This window comes from Trachemys scripta, chromosome 1 (genome assembly GCF_013100865.1).
Source record: "Trachemys scripta elegans isolate TJP31775 chromosome 1, CAS_Tse_1.0, whole genome shotgun sequence".
Classification (NCBI taxonomy): domain Eukaryota; kingdom Metazoa; phylum Chordata; order Testudines; family Emydidae; genus Trachemys; species Trachemys scripta.
Genome location: NC_048298.1, coordinates 26,185,406 through 26,211,523, shown reverse-complemented (window position 1 = coordinate 26,211,523; position 26,118 = coordinate 26,185,406). Strand labels below are relative to the sequence as shown.

Here is a 26,118-nt window from a genome sequence, read left to right as displayed (position 1 = left end):
AGTGAGGAGCTACAACCAAGAACAGGGACTCGTGCTACGCTTTGTAAAAATATATAGTGTATGTCTACACTGCAATTAAACACCCCTGGCTGGCCCGTGTCAGCTGACTCAGGCTTGCAGGGCTCCGGCTGCAGGGCTGTAAAACTGAAGAGTAGATTACAGGCGCACAAGGGGGCAGGATCCCAGAGTCCAGGCTCCAGCCTGAGCCTAGATGTTTACACTGCTGTTTTATAGCCTGGCAGCCTGAGCCCTATGAGCCCAAGTCATCTGACACAAGCCAGCTGCAGGTGCTTAATTGCAGTGTAGACATACCCATCATGAGGGACAGTCCCTGCCCTGAAGAGCTGGTAATCTAAAGAGACAAGACAAAGGGTGGGGAAAGGAAGTATAGTTATGCATATTTTTACAGGGGGAGCTGAGAGATTAAGGCCCAGATCCACAAATGGACTGGAGTATTGTACCTAGTCCCAGTTGTAAGCACCACTGTGGTCCACAAAATCTCCACTTGGCTGCTGCCAAATCTTGCAGGCTATTAAACTCACTTGGCACCTAAATTTTTGCTGTAAAAAGTCCCCTAGGTGCCTACAGTTCCATCCCTAGGCATGTGCACTGCTGTCTCATTTGAGGTGTCCGGATGCCTATCTCACACCTAAGCCCCAGTAGGATCTTCAAACCAGGGGAAGATTGTGGGTGGAACACCTGTTTTGGCTGTGGGGTCCAATCTGCTAGGTATGCTCATGCCTCCCGGATAGGGTCCTGTTCAAAATCCGGAGGGGGGGGGTCATCGGAGCAGGGGAATTGGACCCTAGGTATCCAACCTTCCAAGTGGTTGCCTTGACCACTTGGGTATAGAAAGACAAGGTGGGTGAGGTAATATCTTCTACTGTTGGTGAAAAAGACAGGGTTTTGAGCTTACGCAGAGCTCTTCTTCGGGTTTCTGTGTAAGCTCGAAAGCTTGTCTCTTTCACCAACAGAAGTTGGTCCAATAAAAGTTATTACCTCACACACTTTGTCTCTTTAATATCCTGGGACCAACATGGCTCAACTACACTGCAGACAATTTGGGTACAGTGTGGTTCTTTCTCTCTGACCCAGTGATTTTTTAAAAAATATTTATCCAAAGTGAAACAGCTTCAACAGGAGAGATCCCATAGCCCAGTGATTAGGGCAACTTTCTGAACTGTAGCTGACTCCTGTTCAAATCCTTTTTTCCCATCAGGTAGAGGGTGGAATTAAACCTGGGTCTTCTAAATTCTTGGTGAGGGCTAAAAGTGATAAGGGAGGCACTAACCACTTCTCAGGTGACTTGCAAGAATGCCTTAGGTGCTTGAATCTTTTAATTTCAGGAAAGGGGTTCCCAGCTGTGGATCACAGGCAGAGATGGGCACCTCCCTGTGGCCAAGACATACGTACCTAACTCTATAAGAGGGGAGCGGTTTAGGCAACACCCCTGTTATTGGCATCTCCCACTGGCTAGCTCAGGTGACTCCCTGCCTAGCATGCTGGTTTTTGTGGATCCCATTCTAAGATGCCTATCTCTCCCCATTCATTGTATAGGGAGCACAGGTGCCTAACTCAGGCTTTGGGATCCCAGTGTTCCAGTGATTTTCTAGGCACCTAAAAGTTAGGCAGTGAAACACACAAGTCCCTTTGTCGATCCAGGTCTAAGTGACATGTCCAAGGTCATATAGGAAGTCTGTGGCAGAACTAAGAACCAGACCCACATCATCTGAGTCTTAGCCCAGTGTCTTATTTACAAGGCCATTTTCTTCCACATTTGATGGGTTGATATGTGGATTTAATTGTTATAAATGTTTCACCAGTTCTATTCTGTAGCAATTTAAGTTTCAGTAATGGGTGCCAGATTCAATCAAAAGCTTTTAAAATATCTATAAAGCAGACAAAGGTATTCCTTTTTAATACATATATATTAATGAGCATCTGCAGTGTAAAGATTTGATTGGTTGTTCATTTCTCAACCAAATCTTACTTCTATGTATTATGATGTTAGTCAGATATTGAATTATTCTCTTATTGAGAATGTTACTGAGAACAGCTTTATTGTTACTGCTAAAGCAGATGTGTCTGCAATTGTTGGGGCTGAGGGCATCTCTGCTTTTGTGTGTTGCGGTAATTAGTCGATCTGATGATATCTTAAGGAAATGTCCAGACTGGAGGATTAGGTTAAATAACTTCAGAAGTGCTTACTGAATGTGATCAATACTCTGTTTCAGCATCTTATTTGCTATTATCAGGTCTAAGTGATTTCCTGATTTTAAGCTTCTGATGGTTGTTCTTTAAGTTCCTGTTTTGTGATAAACATGTCCAGGAGGTTTAGTGGTTTCTAGTGGGACCTTCAAGTGTAATAGTATCTCTCTTTTTAATAATGCTGAGTGCATTTGATGAGGATGGGGGACTGAATTCCTTTGCCCAGACCTTGGAAACTTTCTGGCCAAACTTCTCCTTTCTGGGTGGCTGTGGTTTGTTTCTTTCCAGGTTTGTAAGATGGAATCAGTATATATTGCATCTTCAATTTATGCTAATTTTTCCTTCATATGGTCTGATTTTTGTTTCTGCTAGAGCATGGATTGTAACTCTGCAGTGTGACATGGTAAGCAGCATATAGATTAGTGCCATGTGTTAAAGTTGGAAAGTTCCCTTTCTTTTTTCTTAGTTTGTGGCAGCTTGTATCAAACTGTTTTTCTTCCCTTTTCTTTCCTTTACACTTGAAGTCTTCTCCTCTGTCCCCCACCCCAACACCTCTCCCCAGTTGTGTGGTTAGGAATTACTTTGCTGCCCTAGGATTCTTTGTATACCTTGTGGCAATGTTTAATGTTGGTTGCTATTTTGGCTATACACTTTGTTCAGAAACGTTAACTGGGTTTTTAATTATTGGGGTTTTCTGGGTGCTCTCATATCTTTCTTTTGAATCTTGTCCCCAAAATATATATCTTGGGTAATCTATAGAGGTTGTGTAGTGTGATATATTGTCTGGTATGACTTGTTTAGATAGGACTAGTTGGCTGCTCTCTGATAAGTATGACTTTTGTTTGACTATTAACTCACTTATATCACTCGGGCCTAAGTTTGTTATGCAATAGTCAATTTTGCTTCTCTCCTTTTTTGAACTAAAGATAATTAGGGAATCCCATCTTGCTTTCCCACTGAGACTACCTTGACTAAGACTTTTTATACACACCTAGTACTTTCTTTCCATTTGTGGTGGCAATGCTGTTGAAACCATGACTGAATTATGTTGTAGTGAGGTACTTCATTTTCAGATATGTTCTTATCTTCCTTAGTGGGGGTGAAGATTCATTCTTTCTGATTTCTGATTGCATGCTTGGAAAATACTTGTAGCCTTAGTACATGAGTTTGTAGTTGGCAATGTATAGTGCACAGAAGCATACAGAAAGTCTTTGGATATTTTGATCCACTGCTGTTTTTTATGCATTTTATTACATTTCTTCTTTGAGCCGTACTCTGGAGTTTCTTCCACTTCCCTGATTCTTTTGCGTGTGCTCTTGTAGTTCCTTGTAGCCAATGTGGTAGTATCTAGGGGCATTTTTGCCCAGACAGGTTTCATAATATGATATGACAGATTCTGAATAAAGCCTTTATGTACTGAGGACCAGGCATGTGTGTTTCAGTTGCTTATAGAAAAACTGTATGTGTATTTTGACATTATATGTGTTGATATTGTGTGTGAGGCAGAGACTCTTTGCACCTTCCCCCAAATATGCACCCTTATAAGGGCCAATCAGAATCTGGTCTTAATAGGTTAAATTCTAGAAAATTTTACTTCATCTTAAATCTGCAGTACCTCCACTGAAGTTACTATGTTGTAAAACTGGTGTAAGAGAATTGGGAACTAAGGACCTAATCTTGCTAAACATATACATACGGGAAGTCAAAGACTACTTACATGAGTAAAATCATTCATATGTAGTGTTTGCAATATTTGGCCCTATAATATAAATTGGATCAATAGGTTTGCATGGTATGCCTTAAAGATGCAATAGAATTCCCCACCACTCTCGGAGGGGAAAAGTAATTAAGAATCACAAAAATGTCAAAATCCTGTAATCAGATTAATAGTCCATATGCTTCCCACAGATTTGCACATACAGATTGAAAATCTCAGGATCAGTTTAGAAAATTGGAGTCCAAGGACCCACTTGAACTGATTTGTTGGCAAAATTGCAGACTAAGCCCATGTCTACACTACAGAGTTAAGTCGACTTAAGTTATGTCAATGATCATAAGCCGCTTTAATTACATCGGTTGTATACATCCACACAACGCCCCTTGTGTTGGTAGAGCGTGTCCACAGTCAGTGCTCTTTCATTGACAGCGAGAGTGTTGCATTGTGGGTAGCTATCCCACTATGCAACTTGCCACGCTCTGCTGCCTTGAGCTCTGGGAACGGATTGCGGTGCATCATGGGGGAGTGGTCACCATCCCATGATGCAGTTCTTTCCATCCAATCATTCCATGTGCTTCCAACTTCAGGGATGGGGAGGGATAGCTCAGTGGTTTGAGCATTAGCCTGCTAAACCCAGGGTTGTGAGCTCAATCCTTGAGGGGCCATTTAGGGATCTGGGGCAAAAATCTGTCTGGGGATTTGTCTTGCTTTGAGCAGGGGGTTGGACTAGATGACCTCCTGAGGTCCCTTTCAACCCTGATAGTCTATGATTTATTTTATGCCATTTTTCAACAGCCCTTGTTAACTGTGTGCCCACAATCTGACAGCATGGATCCTGAACTGTTGACCAGTCTGGTGATGAGTGTTATGAACTCAACACTGCTGGTCCTGCAGTATTTGTGTAGGGCTGCAAATCAGAAAGTCAATTGGTGATGTCTGCCCTGCTGTCTGCCAGAGAAAGAAATAATTCAAGATTGCTGCTGGCATTCACAGAACAGCTGCACATGGTGGACCATCAGTACTTGGACTGGGAAACAAGTACTAAATGGTGGGATCGCATCATGATGCATGAATGGGATGACGAGCAGAGGCTGCAGAATTTTCGGATATGCAAATCCACCTTCCTGGAACTGTGTGCAGAGTTCGCCCCAGCATTGCAGTGCCAGGACACCAGAATGAGAGCTGCCCTCACCGTGGAAAAGCAAGTGGTGATCGCTGTGTGGAAGTTGGCAACTCCAGACTGCTACCGATCAATTGCGAATCAGTTTGGAGTTGGAAAGTCTACCATGGGGGCTGCGGTGATGCAAGTGTGCAGGACCATTAATCATCTCCTGCTACGAAGGACTGTGACTCTCGGTAATATGCAGGAAATACTCGATGGCTTAGAGGCTGGGTGATAGATGGAATGCATATCCCAATTTTGGCCCCAGACCATCTTACGATGGAGTATATCAACCGGAAGGGCTACTTCTACATGGTCTTGCAAGCACTGGTGGATCACCAGGGCCATTTCACTGACATCCATGTGGGGTGGTCAGGGAAGGTGCATGATGTGCATATCTTTAGGAACACTGGACTGTATAGAAAGCTGCACACTGGAACTTTCTTTCCAGACCAGAAGATTAAAAAGGGGGATGTGGAAATGCCCATAGTGATCCTGGGAGACCCCGTCTACCCCTGCTCTTGTGGCTCATGAAGCCTTACACCGGGAGCCTAGATAGCACCAAAGAGTGCTTCAACAACAGGTGCTGAATGACTGTTGCATGAGCTTTTGGCCGATTAAAAGGTTGCTGGCACTGCCCTTTTGGCAGGATAGACCTCAATGAGAAAAATATTCTGATAGTCATTGCAACCTGCTGTGCTCTGTGTAACATTTGCAAAGCAAAGGGGGAAAAGTTTCCCAAGGTACGTAGTGCTGTGATAGATAGGCTGGCCTCTGATTTTGAGCATCCAGATACCAGGGCAATTAGAGAGGGACTATTTGAATTAGGGAGGCTTTGAAGGAGCATTTTGACAATGATTTCCAGTAATGTGCATGTATGTGATGCATTCGGCCAGGCAATGTTTACTTGCTGCCTTGAATGACCCCTGTAGTGCTTGCTTCCTGAGCGTTAATTGTATTGAGCAAATATTCCTGCCTATAGCCACTGTATTTGAATGTTAGCACATAATGTGTGTATGACACAAATAAAGACTCATTTTATTTCAAAGATTAAATTTTAATAACAGGACAAAACATAAACATTTTGTCAAACAGGGATCATAGTAATGAGGAACAGTTATGGCTCAGTTATGGCTCTCACAGCTGCATGTAACTCCAGCTTTCATTGTGAAATCAGTCCCTAAGAGTGGAGTGGATGGTGTACTCCAAGGGACCAGGAACATGCGAGGAATGTGGTGGGGGAGTTTGGGGAGGGCATAGAATGGAGTTCTGTATTGATTGCAGGGGCACTCAGGTATGGATGTGCTCAGACTGCAGCGTAATGAGGGATTTGAGCAGCTCTCTCTGGCCCTCCAGTATCTTTATCATCCACTCCTGTCCCTGTGTCCTTTCCAGGCTATCCAGCCTGAGTCTTTTATTGATTGTCTCTCTCCATGGTCTTGTTTTGCTATATGCTGCATCTGTTGACTGCAGCATTTTGTGAAATATAGACTTCTTACCCCTCCTGGTTCACCACCTTATCTGACAGAGGTGCTCTGCCAGTGTGGAGGAGTGGGTCCTCAAGGGCACATCTGCAGAACCCAAAGAAACAATGAACAGAAACAGTATTGTGAGTTCGCTTACAGCAGTGAATCACAAAAGTTACATGCACCTCTTTTTCATTGTCTCTTTGCTAGCACACAGACAGTGAGAATCTGGAATATGGTGAGCTTGGGGGTGGGGGAGTTGGGAAGGGGGAATGGGCAAGAAAGGACAAATGGTCTGAATGGTTTGCCTAGGGAGAGTATTCTGAATATTGGCACCCTTTTGCACAGGCTGGGGTAATCAAACCCAATATCTCACTCCTGAGGGTAACCCAGGATGCAAGGGTGCATCTCCTGCATGACCAGGTCTCTATGCTGCTTGCCTGTGTGCTGCTCTGGTCCCTGCAGAAATAATTGCTGTTTGGCACCGCAAAGTTCCCTACAGTGGGGAGAGAAACAAGGCAGCTCTGCCAAGGAACCTTTGGCAGAGGATTGCAGAATACCTACAGGAAAGTTTTTCCTAGAGATCACTATGGAGGATTCCCAGGTCATCCCAGTGTACATTAACCAACTTTTCCACTGGGCATAGCTGCATAGGTTCTGTTGTTAATTTCTATCCCTTATCCCTTCTCTACCATATAGCAAAGTAAATGAGAGCTCAATCTCTCACAGTGCAGTATCAAAGCAGAATGTGTGCTTACTAGAGCTCAAGTCCCCTGCTTCAGGCACGCCAGAGCTGCAGTGCTGGGACTGAGTAGGCCCCTCTGAAGTCAAAAAGAAGTCCTGACTCACCACCCCACCGGACAACACTGTCGTGTGTTCCACAGTCTCCTCCAACTCCATTTCCTCGTCTATTACTTTGTCCTCGGCAGTGACTCTGCTGACCACTGCTTCCAGTCTCCCCAAAGTATCTACAGGGCTCTTGGTGGTCAAGGTGGCGTTGCTGCCGAAGATGACATGCAGCTCCTTGTAGAAGCAACATGTCTTCAGCGCTGCACTAGAGCGACAATTGGCCCTCCTTGGTTGCTGGTATTCCTGCCTCAGCTCCTTGATCTTAGCATGGAACTGCTGCGTGTTCCTTTTGTGCCCCTTCCCCTGCATGCCATTAGCAATCTGCCCATAGGTATCAAAGTTCCTATGGCTGGAGTGAAGCTGTGACTGCACAGCTTCCCCTCCCTACAAACCCAGCAGATCCAACAGCTCCAGTGTATTCCATGTGGGAGTGCATCTACTGCAGAAAACCGGCATGGTTAGCTGGGATGATGCTGTATGAACTGTCCATGCTGAGCAAACGAAGAAGAATTTCAAAAATTCCCTGGCCTATAAATGGGGGAGGGGCACATGCCTGTGTACATTCAGCGCAGAGGAGGTCAAAGTGCTGACAGAGTGGTCATGATGGGCATTGTGGGACACCTCCTGGAGGCCAATTAGGCAACAGAAGCAAGCACAGTGTATACACTGACACTGTGTCGATCTAACTTTGTCCCCAAAAGCTCTAAGCTTCTTGTTGAGGTCGTTTTATTTGTTGACATAGCAGGAGCGTTAAATCAGTGGGAGGAGCATTGTAGTGTGTACACCTCCACTGTCTTGTCAACAAAAGTTGACTTTTCTCAGCAAAACTGTGTAGTGTAGACAAGGTCTAAAAACAATAAATTTGAAAACAACAAAAATATAAGAGGCCCGAATTCAAACTTAGCAATGCCTAGTACTTATACAGACACCAAAACAGTGGTGATAATAGTATTGTTATAGTACTTTGGTCTGTGAGAAGCTATGTGATTAAAAGTCCTCAACACCTCCCCACACCATTATTAATTGAAACCCAAAGTTTTTGTGCAATGGTAGATTTCTATCATTGGGAGATGCCAATATGACACTTTGTAGTCATAAAACAGTGTTTTTTCACATGCATTTATTAAACACATTAACACAGTATACACAAACCATGAATGAATGTTTTATGTTTTCCATGTAGACTGCATGTTCACTGGGCACATTCAGCGACTGTCCGAACATTGGTGCAGCTCTAATCCCTGGTGCTAGATGCTCAGAGCCAGTGGGGAAGTTTGCTGGAAAAACTCAGTGAAGACAAGGCCGTGGGGACCTGAATCCTTTGCCATGTACAGGTTGAGCAATGTGTCCCTTGAGCACGTTTCTGAGCCCTGTTACAGCAGATACCCATGGGGAGGGCATTGCTTTGGGCACTGTATTTAAGAAAGCCTCCTGCTCCGTGCCTGGTAAAGCCTCTCGGCCGTGTCTCCTGAGACTTCCCTTCTGCCCCGTTGTGTGTCACCCGCTGTGTCTGATTTCCAGGCTTGCCCTTTACAGACAACCCTCCCCGCCCCCCAGCGCCGACAAACGAGGCGCCCCCTTCAGCCCGCGGTTCATCCACACAGCCCCTAGCGCCCGCTGCTCCGACTGAACCCAGCAGCCCCCGGGGACTCCGGCTTCCTCCCGCCCCTGGGCTGCACTTGGCCCTTCCACGCCAGGCTCTCTCCTGCCCCGCGCCCTGCTCCCGCTGCAGCCTCGCGCGCCCCCCCTCTGGCTCAGACACACTCCGGGCAGAGGCTTCGCCGTGGCCAGTGCGCAGGCTCGGCTGCGCCGGGCATGCGCGGTGCGAGGCGGGGAGCCCGATCTGATAGGGAGCAGGGGCTGACACTACCCCCGTGTGGGCGGCGGAACGTCCCGAGGATGACGTGCGGCGTTCTCGAATCCCGTGGCTGGCTCGCTCGCTCGCTGCTGGTGCCGAAGGAAACGGGAAAAGCAACAAGAAGGCAGGAGCAGGAGCGGCGCCATGGCGGCCCTGGAGCGGCCCGTGCCCAGTCCCGAGGCGTTCCTGGGCCAGCCCTGGGCCGCCTGGGTCCGGGAGGCCGCCCCCCCGCACGCGCACTGCGCCGCCCCCCCGCACAGTAAGGGCACCACCAGACACAGAGCCCTGCCCGGGGCTCCCCATGCTGCTCCCCTCCCCCTGGATACACACATGGAGGAGGGGGACGGGGTTCGCCGCCCGGGGTGATGGGGGCAGCGGGGAGGCCCGATGCTCTGCTGTCCCCCGCTGCACTAGGGGCTGCCTTCTCCCCCACACGCCCACTGCACAGATCTCCGTCCCCATGCGTGTGGGGAGGTGCTGGGAACGCGGTGTCTGGTGCCGGCACTGTATTGGGTACCTCTGCTGGGCCAGCTGCATGGGGTGAGGGGCAGAAGCAGGATGCTCTTGCACGGGGGGCTGGAGGAGCCGGAGGATGCTGTTGCGTGGGAGGGGGGTTGGGGAGGCAGGAGGATGCTGTTGCTCGGAGTGGGCTGGGGGCAGGAGGCTGCTGTTGCATGGGGGAGAGTGGTGGAAGAGAAGATGCGCTTGCATGGGAGGGGGGCAGGAGGATGCTGTTGCATGGGGAGGCCGGCACTGGTACTCCATGGCAGGTGCTGTGACAGTGATAGTTGGGTTTTTGCTGTTAAACATATAAACACTGTTAACTCCTTCCCCTCCCCAATAAACACATCTCCTTTGACTCTCTCCGACTTTTCTTCTCTTTTGCAGGTGTAGATCTAGAAGAGACTGGAAAAGAGGGTGGAAAAAGCAGGGAGGTTATGAGGCTTAATAAAGAAGGTAAGTGCAAACCACTGGCACACCTCTACCTGTCTGTGTCGTAGTGGTTGTGAGTGAGTGTGGTATGGTCTTAACAAGGTATCATAATATCATGTGAATTGTTCTGCTGGGTAACCATGAAGAATGCTTATCAGGCTTCAGTACACACAAGCGATTGTCACTAAGTGTCAGCTTCTTTTAAAGTATAAATATAACTGGTGTGTGCATAAGTGATACATGTTAAAGGATAAAAGACATTTTTAAGTCAAAGGATCATGTGACACTTCATATTGGATTTCTTTCCAAGAGTCTCTATCCTTTTTGGTACAACACTCCCTTCATTTCAGTATGGAAATACACACATGCGTACATCTGGGTACCAACTTCAAGCAGCTTAATTCTAAAAGTTATTAGCAACTGCAAAGACAACAGTATGGGCTGTTTTTCACTCTTGCTGAAAAAACTGGTTTGTGGAAATATTTAGATCAGTTCATATTATCTCAAGTTGCATTTTGGTCTCAGATTGTCATGTGGTGAGTGTGGTTACAGATGGCTATATGGATAATTCACAGTATTACATTTTATTAAGGCCAGCTAATGTATATAACCTGAAACCAAATCCAATGAGTTGTTTGAGAAATACTGGGCATAAGACTGTAGTTCGAAATAGCAAGTTTCCAGGTGCTATGAATATGAATACGCAAATAAATCCCAATGTACTGGCATTTCCAGATATGCCAAGAGGCCTGCAAATTGGTAAAAGAAACCACTTTAGTATGGCTGCAGGCACTCAGATTGACAGATTTGTTTGTGACAGGATTTGCTAAATTAACACTTGACTATGCTATAATGAAATTAGTGAATTAGTATTTGGCAGATTTTGAGGGTGACTCTCTGTACTGAAGAAATTAGTTTGTTACAGTATGAGTAAGGTTTTATAAACTTATAGCCTGACCACCACCAAAAAATACAGTTGGTGTGAAATTGGTTAATAAGAAGCAGGCCCACAGTAATGAAACTTTTACATAACATACTAACATTGAGAGCGCTCAGATTATTAATAAGGGATACTCAAATATGGTAACTAGGGCTATCAAGTGATTAAAAAAATTAATTGCGATTAATTGTGCGATTAAAACAATCGCGATTAAGCTTGTGATTAATCGCACTGTTAAACAATAATAGAATACCGTTTATTTAAATATTTTTGGATGTTTTCTACATTTTCAAATATATTGATTTCAATTACAACACAGAATCCAAAGTGTACTGTGCTCATTTTATATTTATTTTTGATTACAAGTATTTGCACTGTAAAATAACAAAAGAAATACACCTCTACCCCGATATAATGCTGTCCTTGGGAGCCAAAAAAGTCTTACCGCGTTATAGGTGAAACCGCATTATATTGAACTTGCTTTGATCCGCCGGAGCGCGCAGCCCCGCTACCCCTGGAGCGCTGCTTTACCGTGTTATATCCGAATTCGTGTTATATCGAGTCGCGTTATATCGGGGTAGAGGTGTAGTATTTTTCAGTTCACCTAATACAAGTACTGTAGTACAATCTCTTTATCATGAAAGTTGAACTTACAAATGTAGAATTATGTACAAAAAATAACTGCATTCAAAAATAAAACAATGTAAAACTTTAGAGTCTACAAGTCCACTCAGTCCTACATCTTGTTCAGCCAATCGCTGAGACAAACACGTTTGTTTACATTTGCAGGAGATAATGCTGCCCACTTCTTGTTTACAATGTCATGTGAAAGTGAGAACAGGTGTTCGCATGGCACTGTTGTAGCCAGTGTGGCAAGATATTTACATGCTAGATGCGCTAATGATTCATATGTCCCTTCAGGCTTCAACCACCATTCCAGTGGACATGCGTCCATGCTGATGACGGGTTCTGCTCAATAACAGTCCAAAGCAGTGCAGACCAGTGCATGTTCATTTTCATCATCTGAGTCAGATCCCACCAGCAGAAGGTTGATTTTCTTTTTTGGTGATTTCGGTTCTCTAGTTTCCACATTGGCGTGTTGCTCTTTTAAGGCTTCTGAAAGCATGCTCCACACTTGGTCCCTGTCAGATTTTGGAAGGCACTTCAGATTCTTAAACCTTGGGTTGAGTGCTGTAGCTATCTTTAGAAATCTCACAGTGGTACCTTCTTTGCGTTTTGTGAAATCTGCAGTGAAAGTGTTCTTAAAATGAACAACATGTGCTGAGTCATCATCCGAGACTGCTATAACATGAAATATATGTCATATATATATATATATAAATATATGTGGGTAAAACAGAGCAGGGGACATACAGTTCTCCCCCAAGGAGTTCAGTCACAAATTTAATTCATGCATTATTTTTTTAACAAACATCATCAGCATGGAAGTATGTCCTCTGGAACGATGGCTGAAGTATGTCCCTTGGAATGGTGGCCAAAGCATGAAGGGGCATACAAATGTTTAGCCTGTCTGGCACACAAGTACCTTGCAGTGCTGGCTACAAAAGTGCCATACAAATGCCTGTTCTCACTTTTAGGTGACATTATAAACAAGAAGCAGGTAGCATTATCTCCTGCAAATGTAAACAAACTTGTTTGTCTTAGCAATTGGCTGAACAAGAAGTAGGACTGAGTGGACTTGTAGACTCTAAAGTTTTACATTGTTTTGTTTTTGAGTGCAGTTATGTAACCAAAAAAAAATCTACATTTGTAAGTTGCACTTTCATGATAAAGAGATTGTACTACAGTACTTGTATGAGGTGAATTGAAAAATACTATTTCTTTTGTTTATCATTTTTACAGTGCAAATATTTGTAATAAAAAATAACATACACTTTGATTTCAGTTACAACACAGAATACAATGTATATGAAAATGTAGAAAAAAATCCCAAATATTTAACAAATTTTAATTGGTATTCTATTGTTTAACAGTGCGATTAAAACTGCGATTAATCACGATTAATTTTTTTAAATTGCATTAATTTTTTTGAGTTAATCATGTGAGTTAACTGCGATTAATCGACAGCCCTAATTGTAACAATGTGTATCTTTAGAGTATATATGTTACAGAATTATGTTAACTAGATTTTTATCACATTGACATTAACATTAATTCTGTGACAATGGCAACATTGTTGGCAACTTACTTAAATGAAAACTAAAGACAATGTTTCTTTTCCAGACAAACCTTATAACTTATTCTGTGTTTCAAATAAGATGGTCATTAATGTAAATTTGCGTGCTTTACCATACTTTAGAAATCTGTTGCTACCTGAAAGCAGTAACTTGCAGGACTTTTAATCCACTTGAACAAATTAGTATGAGTTGAAATATTTTTAGCTTACTCATTTAATCAGTCTGTTAATGTAAATTGTTATATCATAGCCATCATTGTGTCTGAGTACCCTTTGTAAATCATGAATGAGCCTTCACTCCCCTTGCTAAAAGTGGGAAAAATCTGAAGCGCTAGTGTCAGACGTACAGAACTCATTGCCCATGTATTTGCAACAGTACTTGTAGATGTATTCTGATCTCACATATGCAACAACTATTGCATGGTATGATAGTGTTTTTGTTATGGCCAAGGCTTGTGGACCTGGAAGATCTTCAGTTCAAACCCAACTTGATTTTCTTTGTGACCTTATATAATTCAGTTAACTTCCTTATATCACAGACTGCCAAGGTATAAAACTCAGTTATAAATAGGGCCCTATCAAATTCACAGTCTATTTTGGTTAATTTCATGGTCATAGGATTTTAAATATCGCAAATTTCATGATTTCAGCTATTTAAATCTGAAATTTCACAGTGTTGTAATTGTGTGGGTCATGACCCAAAAATGAGTTGTGGGGGGCCTCAAGATCATTGTGGGGTGGGTGGGTGGGAGTTTGTGGTACTGCTGCCCTTACTTCTGCACTGCTGCTCGTGGCGGCATTGCCTTCAGAGTTGGGCAGCTGGAGAGCGGCAGCTGCTGGCCAGGAGGCCAGCTCTAAAGGCAGAGCCGCTGCCAGCAGCAGTGCAGAAGTAAGGATGGCATGGTATGGAATTGCCACTCTTACTTCTGAGCTGTTGCCTGTAGAACTTGGCCTTTGACCAGCAGCCACCACTCTTCAGCCGCCCAGCACAGAAGTAAGGGTGGCATGGTATGGTATGGTATTGCATCCTTATTTCTGCACTACTGCTGGCGGTGCTCCCCTCAGAGCTGGGTGCCTGGCCAACATCTGCCGTTCTCCGGCTGCCCAGCTCTGAAGGCAGTGCAGAAATAAGGGTGGCAATACCATGACCCCCCTAAAATAACTTTGTGACCCCCCCGAAACTCCCTTTTGGGTCAGGCCCCCCTATATGATAAACACTGGTCTCCCCCATGAAATTTGTATAGTATAGGGTAAAAGCACACAAAAGGCCAGTATTCACAGGGGGAGACCAAATTTCATGGTCCATGACGCGTTTTTCATGGCCATGAATTTGGTAGGGCCCTAGTTATAAACAGGACTTTATAAAAATCTGAGACTTCATGTGGGTTATGATAATGTTTATTGAATGATAGTAAATTATTTTTAAACATTGAAAAAATCCAGAAATCCTAGTTTATCAGATTTGCTTTTTTGTAGTATATGGCTTTTGTCATGATGATAAATACCAAATGTACATTTTAAAATATTCATATTTTAAGTAATTGAAATAGTTGTTTAGCAGGCGATTTCTTAGCTACTTAGTTTTTACTCCATAAAGCACTCGTCAGATGTTGACTAAGGTTCTCTTATCAAGGAGAAAAAATAAAATGATATAAAAACTAGTAGGGTTTGTATTTCCATTTGCACACATGAGATAGACGAGGAAAAAATATTTGAAAGGGTCCATAATCCATGATGGATCATTTGGTGATGATATGATAGTACACCATTAAAGACTGCTACCCTCACTCATTATGGCCCAGTTTACATACCTCTTTCAGTGGTAAGCAGTTACATAAAATAGTTCCATTCAGGTCAGTGGAGCTACTTGTGTGAGTAAGTGCTCACCATTGAGAGTAAGAGTCTAACAATCTGGCCCTATTATGTAATTTCAGTCGTGGAAAAGGTGCAATGAGGCCATGTTTAAACAAAAAAAAGAAAGAAACTGGAGACTTACAATGTGGTCTTTCGTGTACTGCCCCTTGTTTTATTATTTGTATAATGAGAGAATAGTGAGGAGGGGAAAACATCATGAATGTTTGCAAATGAACTTGCTTTGGCCATGATTGTGCCCCCTTTATGTTTACTTCTTGTGAATGTGTTTGAGTTTTACTGGTATGTATGTTTATGGAAAGTGGATTCCAAAGTTACATGCTCAAGTATTCACAGGAAAATGATATTTGTAGGCATAATTTCATATGCCAGAAAAGCTTGATTACTCATCTAATCAGGAAACAGTATCATGTGACTTATCTGACAAATCACAACTAATCAACGTAGCTCAAATAGTGACTATCAAAGACTTGGAGCACTATTTGGAATTTATACTTAGAATTGACTAACAAATTTGAGGAAATGAGGGTTTGCTTGTGGATAGTCTATGTACAATATGAGGCAAAATCATTGGATCACTTATTTGTTGTGAAATATTCATTAAGCTGTAATTATGTGACTATGAAGTTGATGCTAAAAGATCACCATTTCCATAATAACCTGTAATTGATTTTAAATATATTATGTACATCAAATATTTTCACTTACTCTTTTTCTTATGTGAATTCACATGTTGTATAAAATAGGAGTGTATTTTCTTATGTACATAAATCTTTAACATTGAAAGAGATGTGTGCTTTGCTACACTGTATGTGTATTGAGATCTGTTAAGCAGAAGCATTGCCAGAAACTGGGAATGGGCGACAAGGAATGGATTACTTAATGATTACCTGTTCATTCCCTCTGGGGCACCTGGCATTGGCCACTGTCGGAAGACAGGATACTGGGCTAGATGGACCCTTGGTCTGACCCAGTATGGCCGTTCTTATGGTCTTATGTAAACAACTATTGGCTTTAAGGGATCAAAGACATCCTGATTTAACTTTACTGACTTTGCACCAGGGATGAATTTGGTTCATGGTGTTTAAGTCTATATCTGGTGGCTGTCCAGATGGAAGTTTAGATTCAGTGGAACTCCATACAAATTGAAAGGGTCAAAGGTTAAGCTTGATGTCATAGTCAATTTACACTTTCCCAGTTCAACAGATTTTAATGTTCCAGTTTGAACCTGATGACTGCTGTGTCTTACATTGTCTCTTCACTACCATTTTCCGACCTGTCGCTGTACAGCAAGATAGCTGAGTATAAAATTCATTATAGCAAAACAAGTTATAATCTATGTTAAAGTCTGGGTTTATCTGGATCAGCATCACACATGCCCAGTCTCTGATTTGGTGACTACATTTGGAGTTGGAGCGCTGAAAGGATGGAGTGGGGAGATAGATATCAGGGGAAGGATTAAATTGGGTTCAGGATTACAAGTATCCAGCATTTTCACTCAGAACAGGACCACAGTAGCACTAGAGTAAAATTCATGGAAGGTCTAGTCTACTCTTAACATCTGCGCTGTGCATAAATTGAAAATGATTATTCCATTAGAAAAGATTCTGTTCTTGTTGGAAGCGAAGGAAGGAAAGTGGTAGGGAGATAGCAAAGGATGTTTTCAAAAAGGGGATCGTAGAATATAAACTTGAGTGGAGTGGGGAAAAAAACCCAGGAGAAAGAGCCAAAAAAAAAAAAATGCATCAGAAAGTAGAGTAGTGAGAGAAGATCAAACAAATTGGTTTATGTCAGATGGAGATTGTATCTTAATTTCTTTTGGTCCCAATCTCCAGGAATGAAATGTACCTCTAACATTTTAAAATTTTTCTTTTTCTCCGCCTACTCCATCTTTTTTTGGAAAAATGTTTGGGAAGAGTTTAGAAATTAAACATACCAAAGAAGAAAACAGAAATCAAGCATAGTCAGTCAGCAGAGGGATTGCATGTATGTTCTGTAGTTCTCATTATGTGTAACTTTCCTCCATTTGCCCCCTAATGTATATAGACTAATAACCTATTCCAAAGGCAGAGGACCTCCAGTGGACATAATTATTCCATTAGAGCTTGGTATGTGGAAAAGCTGGGAATTGGCTTGAGACAAGGCATGGTTGATGTGAAGCGGAACTATCCTCTTTCAGTATGGGGTTAGGTGTAGGAATAATCTATGCCATCTGTTTCTGATTACTTAAACTCCCATTGTGAGTTCTCCTTGGGATGACGAGGCTGACCATGGGATTGGATTGTCCATGTTCTGACATTAAATGCCGGATCAGTTGGATATACAATCTTTTGGCTTCTTGATGTTTTCTAGGATTCTGTCCTAATCTAGCATGCAACATTGAGGCACTGCTGGGGACTAAATATTGGCTAACTCTTGTCCTAGCTGTGTACTACAGTATTATTGTTTAATACATTTGTTATGATAGTCCTCAGAGGTTTAGTCAGAATTGGGACTCAGTTGTGCTAAGGACTGTACAAAACACATTTGAAGACGTGGACTAAGTTTCAAGAAAGCTTACAGTTTATGTGCTATATTTAATCAGCCCAGGTTGGGTGGAAAAGTGGGTGATGATAGTGGGAAAGGTGCTTTCTGACCACAGATGTTCAAATCAGGATTTTGGATCCTTAAGATATATGATCCTAAACTGTCAAGGGAAAGACCCCTGTTAAAAATTCTTTCAATATGTAAAGGCAGCAAATTCTTTTAAACTAGAACTTCTTTGTTTTACTTAGATTCTCCTTAGAATCCTTGAGATTGTAGTTGAATTCCTTTCATCTAGCAATGTTGTCAACTCCTCTTAATTTATCAGAGATCTTTTTAGACAGCATAAGTTCATACTCTTCTTAGTAAGTTATTCTGCTGAGGGTACATATAAGGCAAGTCCTAGGATACATCTGCATTTAGAGGCTTCAGGAGTTGCCTGATGCCATGGAAAGATCATCATCTTGGTACAAGTTTGAGATTGGGGGATCTAGGTGGTATCTGGTAATTGCCCTCAATATTTGTGCTTGAGGATTTCTGGAGATTGAGAAACCAACCTAATGTTCTTCAGGATAGAGATTTTGAGTTTAGTGGGAAGCTATATATGGTTTTCTGTTCACTGATGGAATTGTCACAAAAATACTTTTCTATTTGACATTCTTTGTACTCGCTGCAAATTATGGTAGAATTTGGGATGATGAAAAGGTAAGAAAGGAAGGGTGTACAGGTGTCTACTAGGGATCTCTCCTATTGCAAGATCCCCAAGTCAATCCCAGAGAATTGGTAAAATGGCATGATGCTGATAGCTCTGTCTCTGTGCTTTCCAATTGTTTAACTGATGGGATGCAAGTTTGGGAAAACATTTAAAGAACCATTTTCTCCCCCCACGCCTCTTCCCCTTTCGCAGCCATATGTATTGGTGTATGGTTGACAGTTTCAGAGTATATTCTATCCTAGGATGATGTAATGTTTGTTTGAGGCTATGATTTTAAACCACCTGAGCTATTTCAGAATGAGGTTTCATGATTCCTCAGGTCCTTTTATTCAACAAAATACAAGTTGTCTGTATTCTGTAAGCTGTCTTTATTATTCAGCAATTTTCTTCACTTTTTACTATCAATATTTAAAGTCTTAAATAATATACATTTTACGCCCAGAATGCCTTCCTGTGTCACTTTACAGCAATTCAGTTCACCAGAGTTTAGAACTACATGCTCTTACTTCATGTTTTAGTGCTTTTTGTTTTTCATTATTGTGTGTGTTGGGAAAGAAGCTGGATTGTGTAATAATAAGAATAAGAATAGGCATTGTGTAGTAAGAGCAAGGACTGCAAGGCAAGAGTTCTGGGTTCTTTTCACACCTCTGATATTAAGTTTCAACTTGTTCAAGTCACTTACTCTCTGTTCTTCAGTTGATCCATCTGTAAAATGGAGATAAGCATACTGTGGTGGCAGGGCTCCGCATAGTTCGCAGTGCATCAGGGGTTAACTCTAGCTTCCTTTGGCACATGTGTTCAGGAGAAGGGGATATAAGAAGGGCTGCTGAAGCGACAGGGACAGGACAGTGCATGGGGGAAGGCAGGACTCCCTATCCCAGATTTGAGGATGGGGTTGATTCCTAGTCTGTAGTTGCTTGTGTTTTACTGTACAGATGCTCCCCGACTTACGCAGTCGTTCTGTTCTGGAAAGCCTTGCGTAACCCAAATTTTACATAAGTCGGAAACTTATATTGTGCAAGCATAAAAAACAAACAATTACAACAAAAATATTGCATTTACCTTAATCCTATTGTTATCCTGGCACACTGAAGGCTGCATTTTGGTGGTGCATGACAATGGGCTTAATTTGTAAATGAGGAAGGAGAGGAGGAGACAGGCATTACATCATCAGGGTCGTCAGAGGGGGCTTTGGAGGTGGAAGGCTGTCGAGTGGAGGACCCTGCCTTGCCTCACCCCTCTGATCCCAGCCAGGAACTGACTTGCTAAGGCTTTGCAGCTCCTTTTATGTGAGCCTGCTGGGCTCTGATTGGCTGCTTCCTTAAGACCTTTCTAGGCAGGCCTGGAGGACCCACTTTCCTGTCACTTTGGTGCTTCTTGGGGCAGGGTGTAGTAGGATCGTGGGGCCTCCTGTAGGGAGTGACAAAGGCCAGGAACACCCTGTCATACCAGTTTTCATTATATAGTACTCAACCAATCTTTGTCATCTGCAGACTTTGTCAGCAAAGATTGTATATTATATCTAGATTGTTGAAAACAATATTGAATAGCATTGGAACAAGAACTGCGCACTGGAGGACCCTTAGAAATGGCCTCGCTCATTGATATTTTCCCATTAACATCTACACTTGCAGATCTGTTGGCCAGTTTTTAATTCATCTACTGTTAAAAATAAATAGGTATATCTCCATAATTTATCTCATAGAGCTGGAAGGGACCCCAAAGGGTCATCGAATCCAGCCCCCTGCCTTTACTAGCAGGACCAAGTACTGATTTTTGCCTCAGATCCCTAAGTGGCCCCATCAAGGATTGAACTCTCAACCCTGGGTTTAGCAGGCCAATGCTCAAACCACTGAGCTATCCCTCCCCCCATTAACAATGTTGATTTTATATAATGGAAGTTTTTAAAATTTAAAACTGTAATAATGTGGTACTAAGTCAAATGCCTTTGAGAAATCCAGGCATACTATATCAACACCTTGCTTTTATCACCCAGTTCTGTAGTCCTGTCAGAAATAAAAAGGTTTGTTAGACAAGACCTACTTTCCACGAAACAGTGCTGACAGGTATTAGCTATATTTTCAGCTTCTAATTCTTTGTTGACAGTGTCCTGAATAACTGTCCTATTATTTTGCCCCTGATCGATGTCAGGCTAATTGGTCTATAGCTCACCTTTATCTGCTATCCTTGCTTAACAGTTCTTATTATCTGTTCTGTATATTTTTTGACTAGTCATCCCACCAGTCTTTAGGGGGGATCAGAAACACTGTCTAGTTTTTCTTACTAAGCGTTGTGTGTATTTAGCTTCTGACAGATGTAGTGCAGTTTTCAAAACTCCCACAGATGTTACTTGTTCACCAGAAAGAAAAACTTCCTGTTTTGCATCTCTGAACAGGGGATAAAATACCACCAGTTACATTTTGCAATTTTTATTTTTGTTTCTTTCCTTCCTAAATCCCTGCCACAGTTCGTGGCTGCTGGTTCCACAAACATTTTTGACAAAATAGTGCTAATGTGAATCCTCAGAGGTCCTGGCAGGTCAAACTTTGTTCCAAAGTTGGATTTTGTAAAAATAAGCTTTTAAAAATCCTTCAAAAAGTATTTTTTATTTATATATAATACCAACAATGTGCTTGTCATTTTATAAACAAAATGTGCTTGTCATTTTATAAACAAATAAGAGAACTTGGTCCCCATTTCAGGGAGCTTACAGTGTAGTTGAGATGCAGATAAAACTGACAAAAGCAGTATATGGTGTGCAGATATGACTAAGGCTGTGAGTTCATCATGGAGGTCACGGAAGTCACGGATTTCTGTGACTTCCGTGACTTCTGTAGTGGCTGGTGCTGGCTCATGGGCTTCCCAAGCCAGGCAGCCCCTGGGCCAACAGCGACAGTTTGGGTGTGTGGGAGAGGGCTAGGAGGTGCGGGGGGCACTTACCTCAGGGTGAGGGGCTCCCACTGGCATGGCCCTGCAGCTCCTCCTAGGTGGAGGGGCCGGGGAGGCTCCGCACCCTGCCTGCGCCCACAGGCCCTGCCCCTGCAGCTCCCATTGGCTGCAGTTCCTGGCCAATGGGAGCTGTGCAGCCGACGCTTGTTGGGAGCAGTGTGTGGAGCCCCCTGACCCCTCTTGCCTAGGAGCTGCAGGGACACACGGAACCCCTACCAGTCCCGCCACCCCTCTCCCACCCCTCCCAGCACCAGCGGGTTCCTGGCCCACTCCCCTAGCGCTTGCAGCGTCCCCAGACAGCCTCCCTCCCCCCACCCCCCGAGCACCCGCGGCCCCCCGCCCAAGTTTTAGTTAGGGTTATATAGTAAAAGTCATGGACAGGTCATGGGCTGTGAATTTTTGTTTACTGCCCGTGACCTGTCCATGACTTTTACTAAAAAAGCCTACGCTTTAGTCACGGGTTTACTCATGACCATTGCCTCAGAATGGAGAGCCAGCAAGCTGCAATCTTTTATGGTTGGGCCACCTTATACATTCTTCCACAAGACAACGTGGTGATAGAACCACACTGCTGAGTGCTCCCTAATGTGGTCTCGGAATTTCAGCTGAACTAATCCATCACCTTAACAGTCATCCTGACACACTCCACACAGAAGAGGAGAAGCTGTACACTTTTGGATGTCTATAGAGCCCTGCTCTATTATCTCAGCAGAACCAAGCTTTTCAGGATCTCTTCCACTTCTGTGTGGCCATATCTGGAACACTGAAAGGCCAAGCTGTCTCATTGTGAAGAATCTTGAAGTTGACCACACCATGTATTTTCACTTGCTGTTACCTGGCTGGTGAGCCTGTCCCTGTGAATGTCGAGGCACGCTCTACCAGGGTGTAGGCAGCATTATCCGTCTTCTTCAGAAATGTGCCAGTTTGAGTTCTCCAAGTCAGCTACATGGAGCATCCACTAATTTTTGTTGCCAGTTCGGATGCCAAGTTCAGGAGAACAGTACTTCAGTTTCTGTTTGACTGACTGATACAGCTACATTCCCACCATCCAGGGAGAATGCTGCTTGCCAGTCAGCTATGGGGAGCCACACTGACACACATTCAAAGAAAGGATGGTTACTTATATAGTGAAGAACTGTTGGACACTTGCCATGTTCTGTTTTGCTGCCATTGGCAGCAAACAGGAACTGACAGCGGGTCATTCCCCCCTTTCAGGGCTGGCTTTAGGCCGATTCCCCCGAATTGGGCCCCATGCACTAAAGAAGAGCACCTAACTTAGGCGCCTTTTTAATTTTTTACTCACCCGGCGGCGGTCCAGGTCTTCAGTGCCGCGGAAGACTCGGAGCGAGAGAAGGACCCGACGCCGAAGTGCTGCTGAAGCCCCGGACCACCGCCGAGTATTCAAATCGGCCCTGCACTTCCTAAAACTGGCCCTGCCTCCTTTGTGTGTTTCCCCCTCCCCCCCCCCCCATGCCCTCTTACAGGAGTACATAGAGGCACAGGGTGCATGTGGAGCCCGATGGATACTGCTAGTTTAAAAAAAAATCCAGTCTCACGCTCAAGATACATGCATATCTGCAGTGGGAACCATGCTGACTATAACGTGTAAGGACTACAATCAGTGTAGAGTAGGTAACCCTTTTTCACATGTAATCAGTTGCCTCCAGGAGCTGGTGCTTTAAGAAAAACACCAAATATTGCAAGACTTGCAATAAAATTGTGAGAGTTGGCAACACTGCTCCCCACCTCAACATGACCACCTTTCATAGGTGCCGACTCCATGGGTGCTCCAGAGGTGGAGCACCCATAGAAAAAAATTAGTGGGTGCTTAGTACCTACTGGCAGCCATCTCCGCCCCTCCCCCCGCAGCGCCTCCCACCCGCTAGTGGATCCACCAATCAACTCCTCTCCCTCCCTCCCAGCACCTCCCGCTCACAGTTATCAGCTGTTCTGTGGTGTGCAGGAGACATTGGGGGTTGGAGGGAGGAGCAGGGATAGGGTGTGCTGGGGGAAGAGGCGGAGCGACGGCGGGAAGAGGTGGGATGGGGTGGGGCCTTGGGAGAAGGAATGCAGTGGGTGCGGGGCCTGGGGCTGAGTGGAGGTTGAGCACCCCCAGAGAATGGAAGAAGCAGCACTTGTGCCATGTTTTACATCCACTTGCTTGACGAACTGTCAGTAAAGCTTCGTGCAAATACAGTTTTGCAGATTGAGACATGGTTATAAGTAGTGGATCAGCACTCACAAAGGTTAAAAAAGCACGATGAAAGGTATTGTTACATCTTTGACTTATTTTTTTTTTAGATACAGAAAACCCATGAACTTTACAGCACATTTCCTAAAAATATTTATTAGAACACTGCATATAATGATGTGATATCTGTTGTCTTTAAGTAAAGACATTGTCATCTGAAACAGTAAGTGATTTTAAAAAGCTCTCTTTTTGTAAGGTTTCAGAAAAATTTTCCAGTCTGACTTGATAATTGTAGACCTTTATTTATGGCAAATGAAAGCTGCTCCTCAGCTATGATACATTGAAGAATATTGTCCTTCCTTTAGCTATGTGTGCTTTTAAAATTACAGGAGTGAATTAAGCTGTTGTAATTTATTAGTCTTTCGGTTCCTTTAAAGCTGTGGCACAATTCGTAGTGAATAGATAGGTGGGTTTTGTTACAGCAATGTGTTCTTGTAGCAATTGTGTGTATTGCATTTACATGAAGGCTTGCATTTTTTGCCAGCTGAACGACGGGGATGGAATGATGTTAGTATGTACCAGACACAAGAAATATTTGTAGACCCTTGCTTAATCTCCAGTATGTCCATTTACATGTATTGTTCCTCCCTTACCACCACTAGCTTTTTGGAGTTTTCACTGGTATTATAGTAAAATGCACATATATTAAATAATGGATGAGTAAAACTTGGTTTGGTAAAGATATCAAACCTCCGAGTTGCTCTTACTTTTAAGTGAGATCCAGTGCTTTAATGTCATTCAGCACCAGGGTCTCAAAAGCTTTCTTTTGCAGGTAATGTCAGTGGTTTGTCCCTGTCTGTGCCAGCATCCAAACTCTTTTCATCCCTAGTGGGAGACCTGTGATTGACCTCTGTTGTCAGTTAGAGATTACTGACAGGGCCTCAGTGTATAGAGGGCTTCCCCTGTGAAACTGACTAGGTACTTGTAACTTTCACTTAGGGCTACTGCAAATTCCCCACCCCCTCTAGGATTGTCACCTAAGCTAATTATAAATGGAGAGAAGGGGACGGGGAAAAAGGCATGATACCCCACAATGCTGTACTAAAAATAAATCCCCAGAGTATGGAGATTTTTTTCCTAAAGATGCGTGGATTAAATATATTCTACCTGTATATCTTTATTTTAAAATATGTTTAATTTAGGAGAACCAGCAATACAGTTTACTGTAAGATGCAATGAAACATAATAGTTTAATACCTTTGTAGCTCCTTCTAGCTGATGATCTCAGAGGATTTAGCAAACTGTTAGTGAATAAGACTTCACAGTCTCCTTGTGACCTAGATACCTAAATATTATGTTACAGATAGAGGAATAGAGAGGCTAAATGACTTGCTCAAAGTCATATCGCAAGACTGTGGTGGAAGCAAGAACATAACTCACATCTCCCAACTTCCACTTCTGTAGTATTAATCACTATGTCATGCTTTCTCCTATGGGTTGTAAATAGGAGTAGACGAGTATGTCCAGGACACCCAGAGCTTTGTATGGCATTCCTTTGTGTGGAGTCCGCATAGGATGGATATCTAAAAAAATGAATACAACTTTAGTGTAATTTATAGTTGCAATATTCAATATGTTTACAATAACATAGAAAATTGACTTTATTCTCAATTTTTCTTGCAGCATGTAGTCAGTTACACTTGTGCAAAGATGATGTAAAATGGTACCAAAATAGAATGAAAGCATTTTATGCTCTGCTTTGCATTCACTTTATGCTGCTATAAATGACTACATAAAGTATAAGGCAGTGGAGAACCAGGCCCAGTGTTTTTAAAGCAGATCTTCCAAAAAAAAAAAAAAAAAGGCATATTAAACTTAAGCTCCTCATCATGGAATGCTCCCTCCAGCCAGCCTTGGATCCGGGCCCAGATATCTCCCCTGCAATCCTCCACATATGTTGATCTCTGAGTGAGCACAGTGTACCATCAATCTCCATATTCCACTGGCCTAAGTCGTTTGCAGGATGAGAACACAGGAGAGGGTACTGGTAAAGCGCCTAAGAGGAGGAGTCTGGAATCTTCTTACAGAATGCCTACTTCAAAAAAGCCTTTGTCACCATCTCAGAGACCTTGGGTCCTGGGAAAAGTACTGCTGAGGCTCCAGGCTTCTCCGGTACTGGGAGCTCCTCAAAGACCCCTGGTGCCAAGCATACCTCAGCACCAAAGTTGTCCGCTGTACCTTCTAAGCATGACCACTCTAGCAAAGACCCTGAAAGATCTGTCTCTAGAATGTCTTTAACATCAGTAGACTTTTCAGTACCACTTCTGGTACCTAAATAGATGACCCAGGCTCCAACATCAGTACATTTGAGGTCAACATCTTCGGTACCAGCGCTATGAACTAGAGTCCTGCACAACTCGTAAAGCGGCGAGGGCCATATTACTCCAAAGAAAACAGCTGAGGGCCAACCCCCCCCCCAGCCCCGCCGACCCCCCCCCAGTGCCACCCAGCTGCCCCGAAACACAACTCCCCCAGCGC

At 43.4% G+C, this 26,118-nt stretch overlaps 1 protein-coding gene across 4 annotated transcripts in view; it reads left to right on the top strand.

Moving 5' to 3' along the window:
- The first annotated feature begins 9,251 nt into the window (after nucleotides 1-9,251).
- The window catches only part of ATXN7L1 (ataxin 7 like 1), a 166,194-nt gene continuing 149,327 nt past the window's right edge, over nucleotides 9,252-26,118 (top strand). For 2 of the 4 annotated variants that reach the window (XR_004645242.1, XM_034766464.1), the window contains exons 1-2: nucleotides 9,253-9,519; nucleotides 10,149-10,217. Coding sequence is in view for 2 of the 4 variants with exons in the window: in XM_034766464.1 (XP_034622355.1) it covers nucleotides 9,405-9,519; nucleotides 10,149-10,217 (184 nt within the window). In the remaining 2 variants the exon portion in view is untranslated. Of the gene's footprint in view, nucleotides 9,520-10,148; nucleotides 10,218-26,118 lie in introns of those variants that run through there. The other 2 variants (XM_034766478.1, XM_034766486.1) reach the window with 2 other exon arrangements.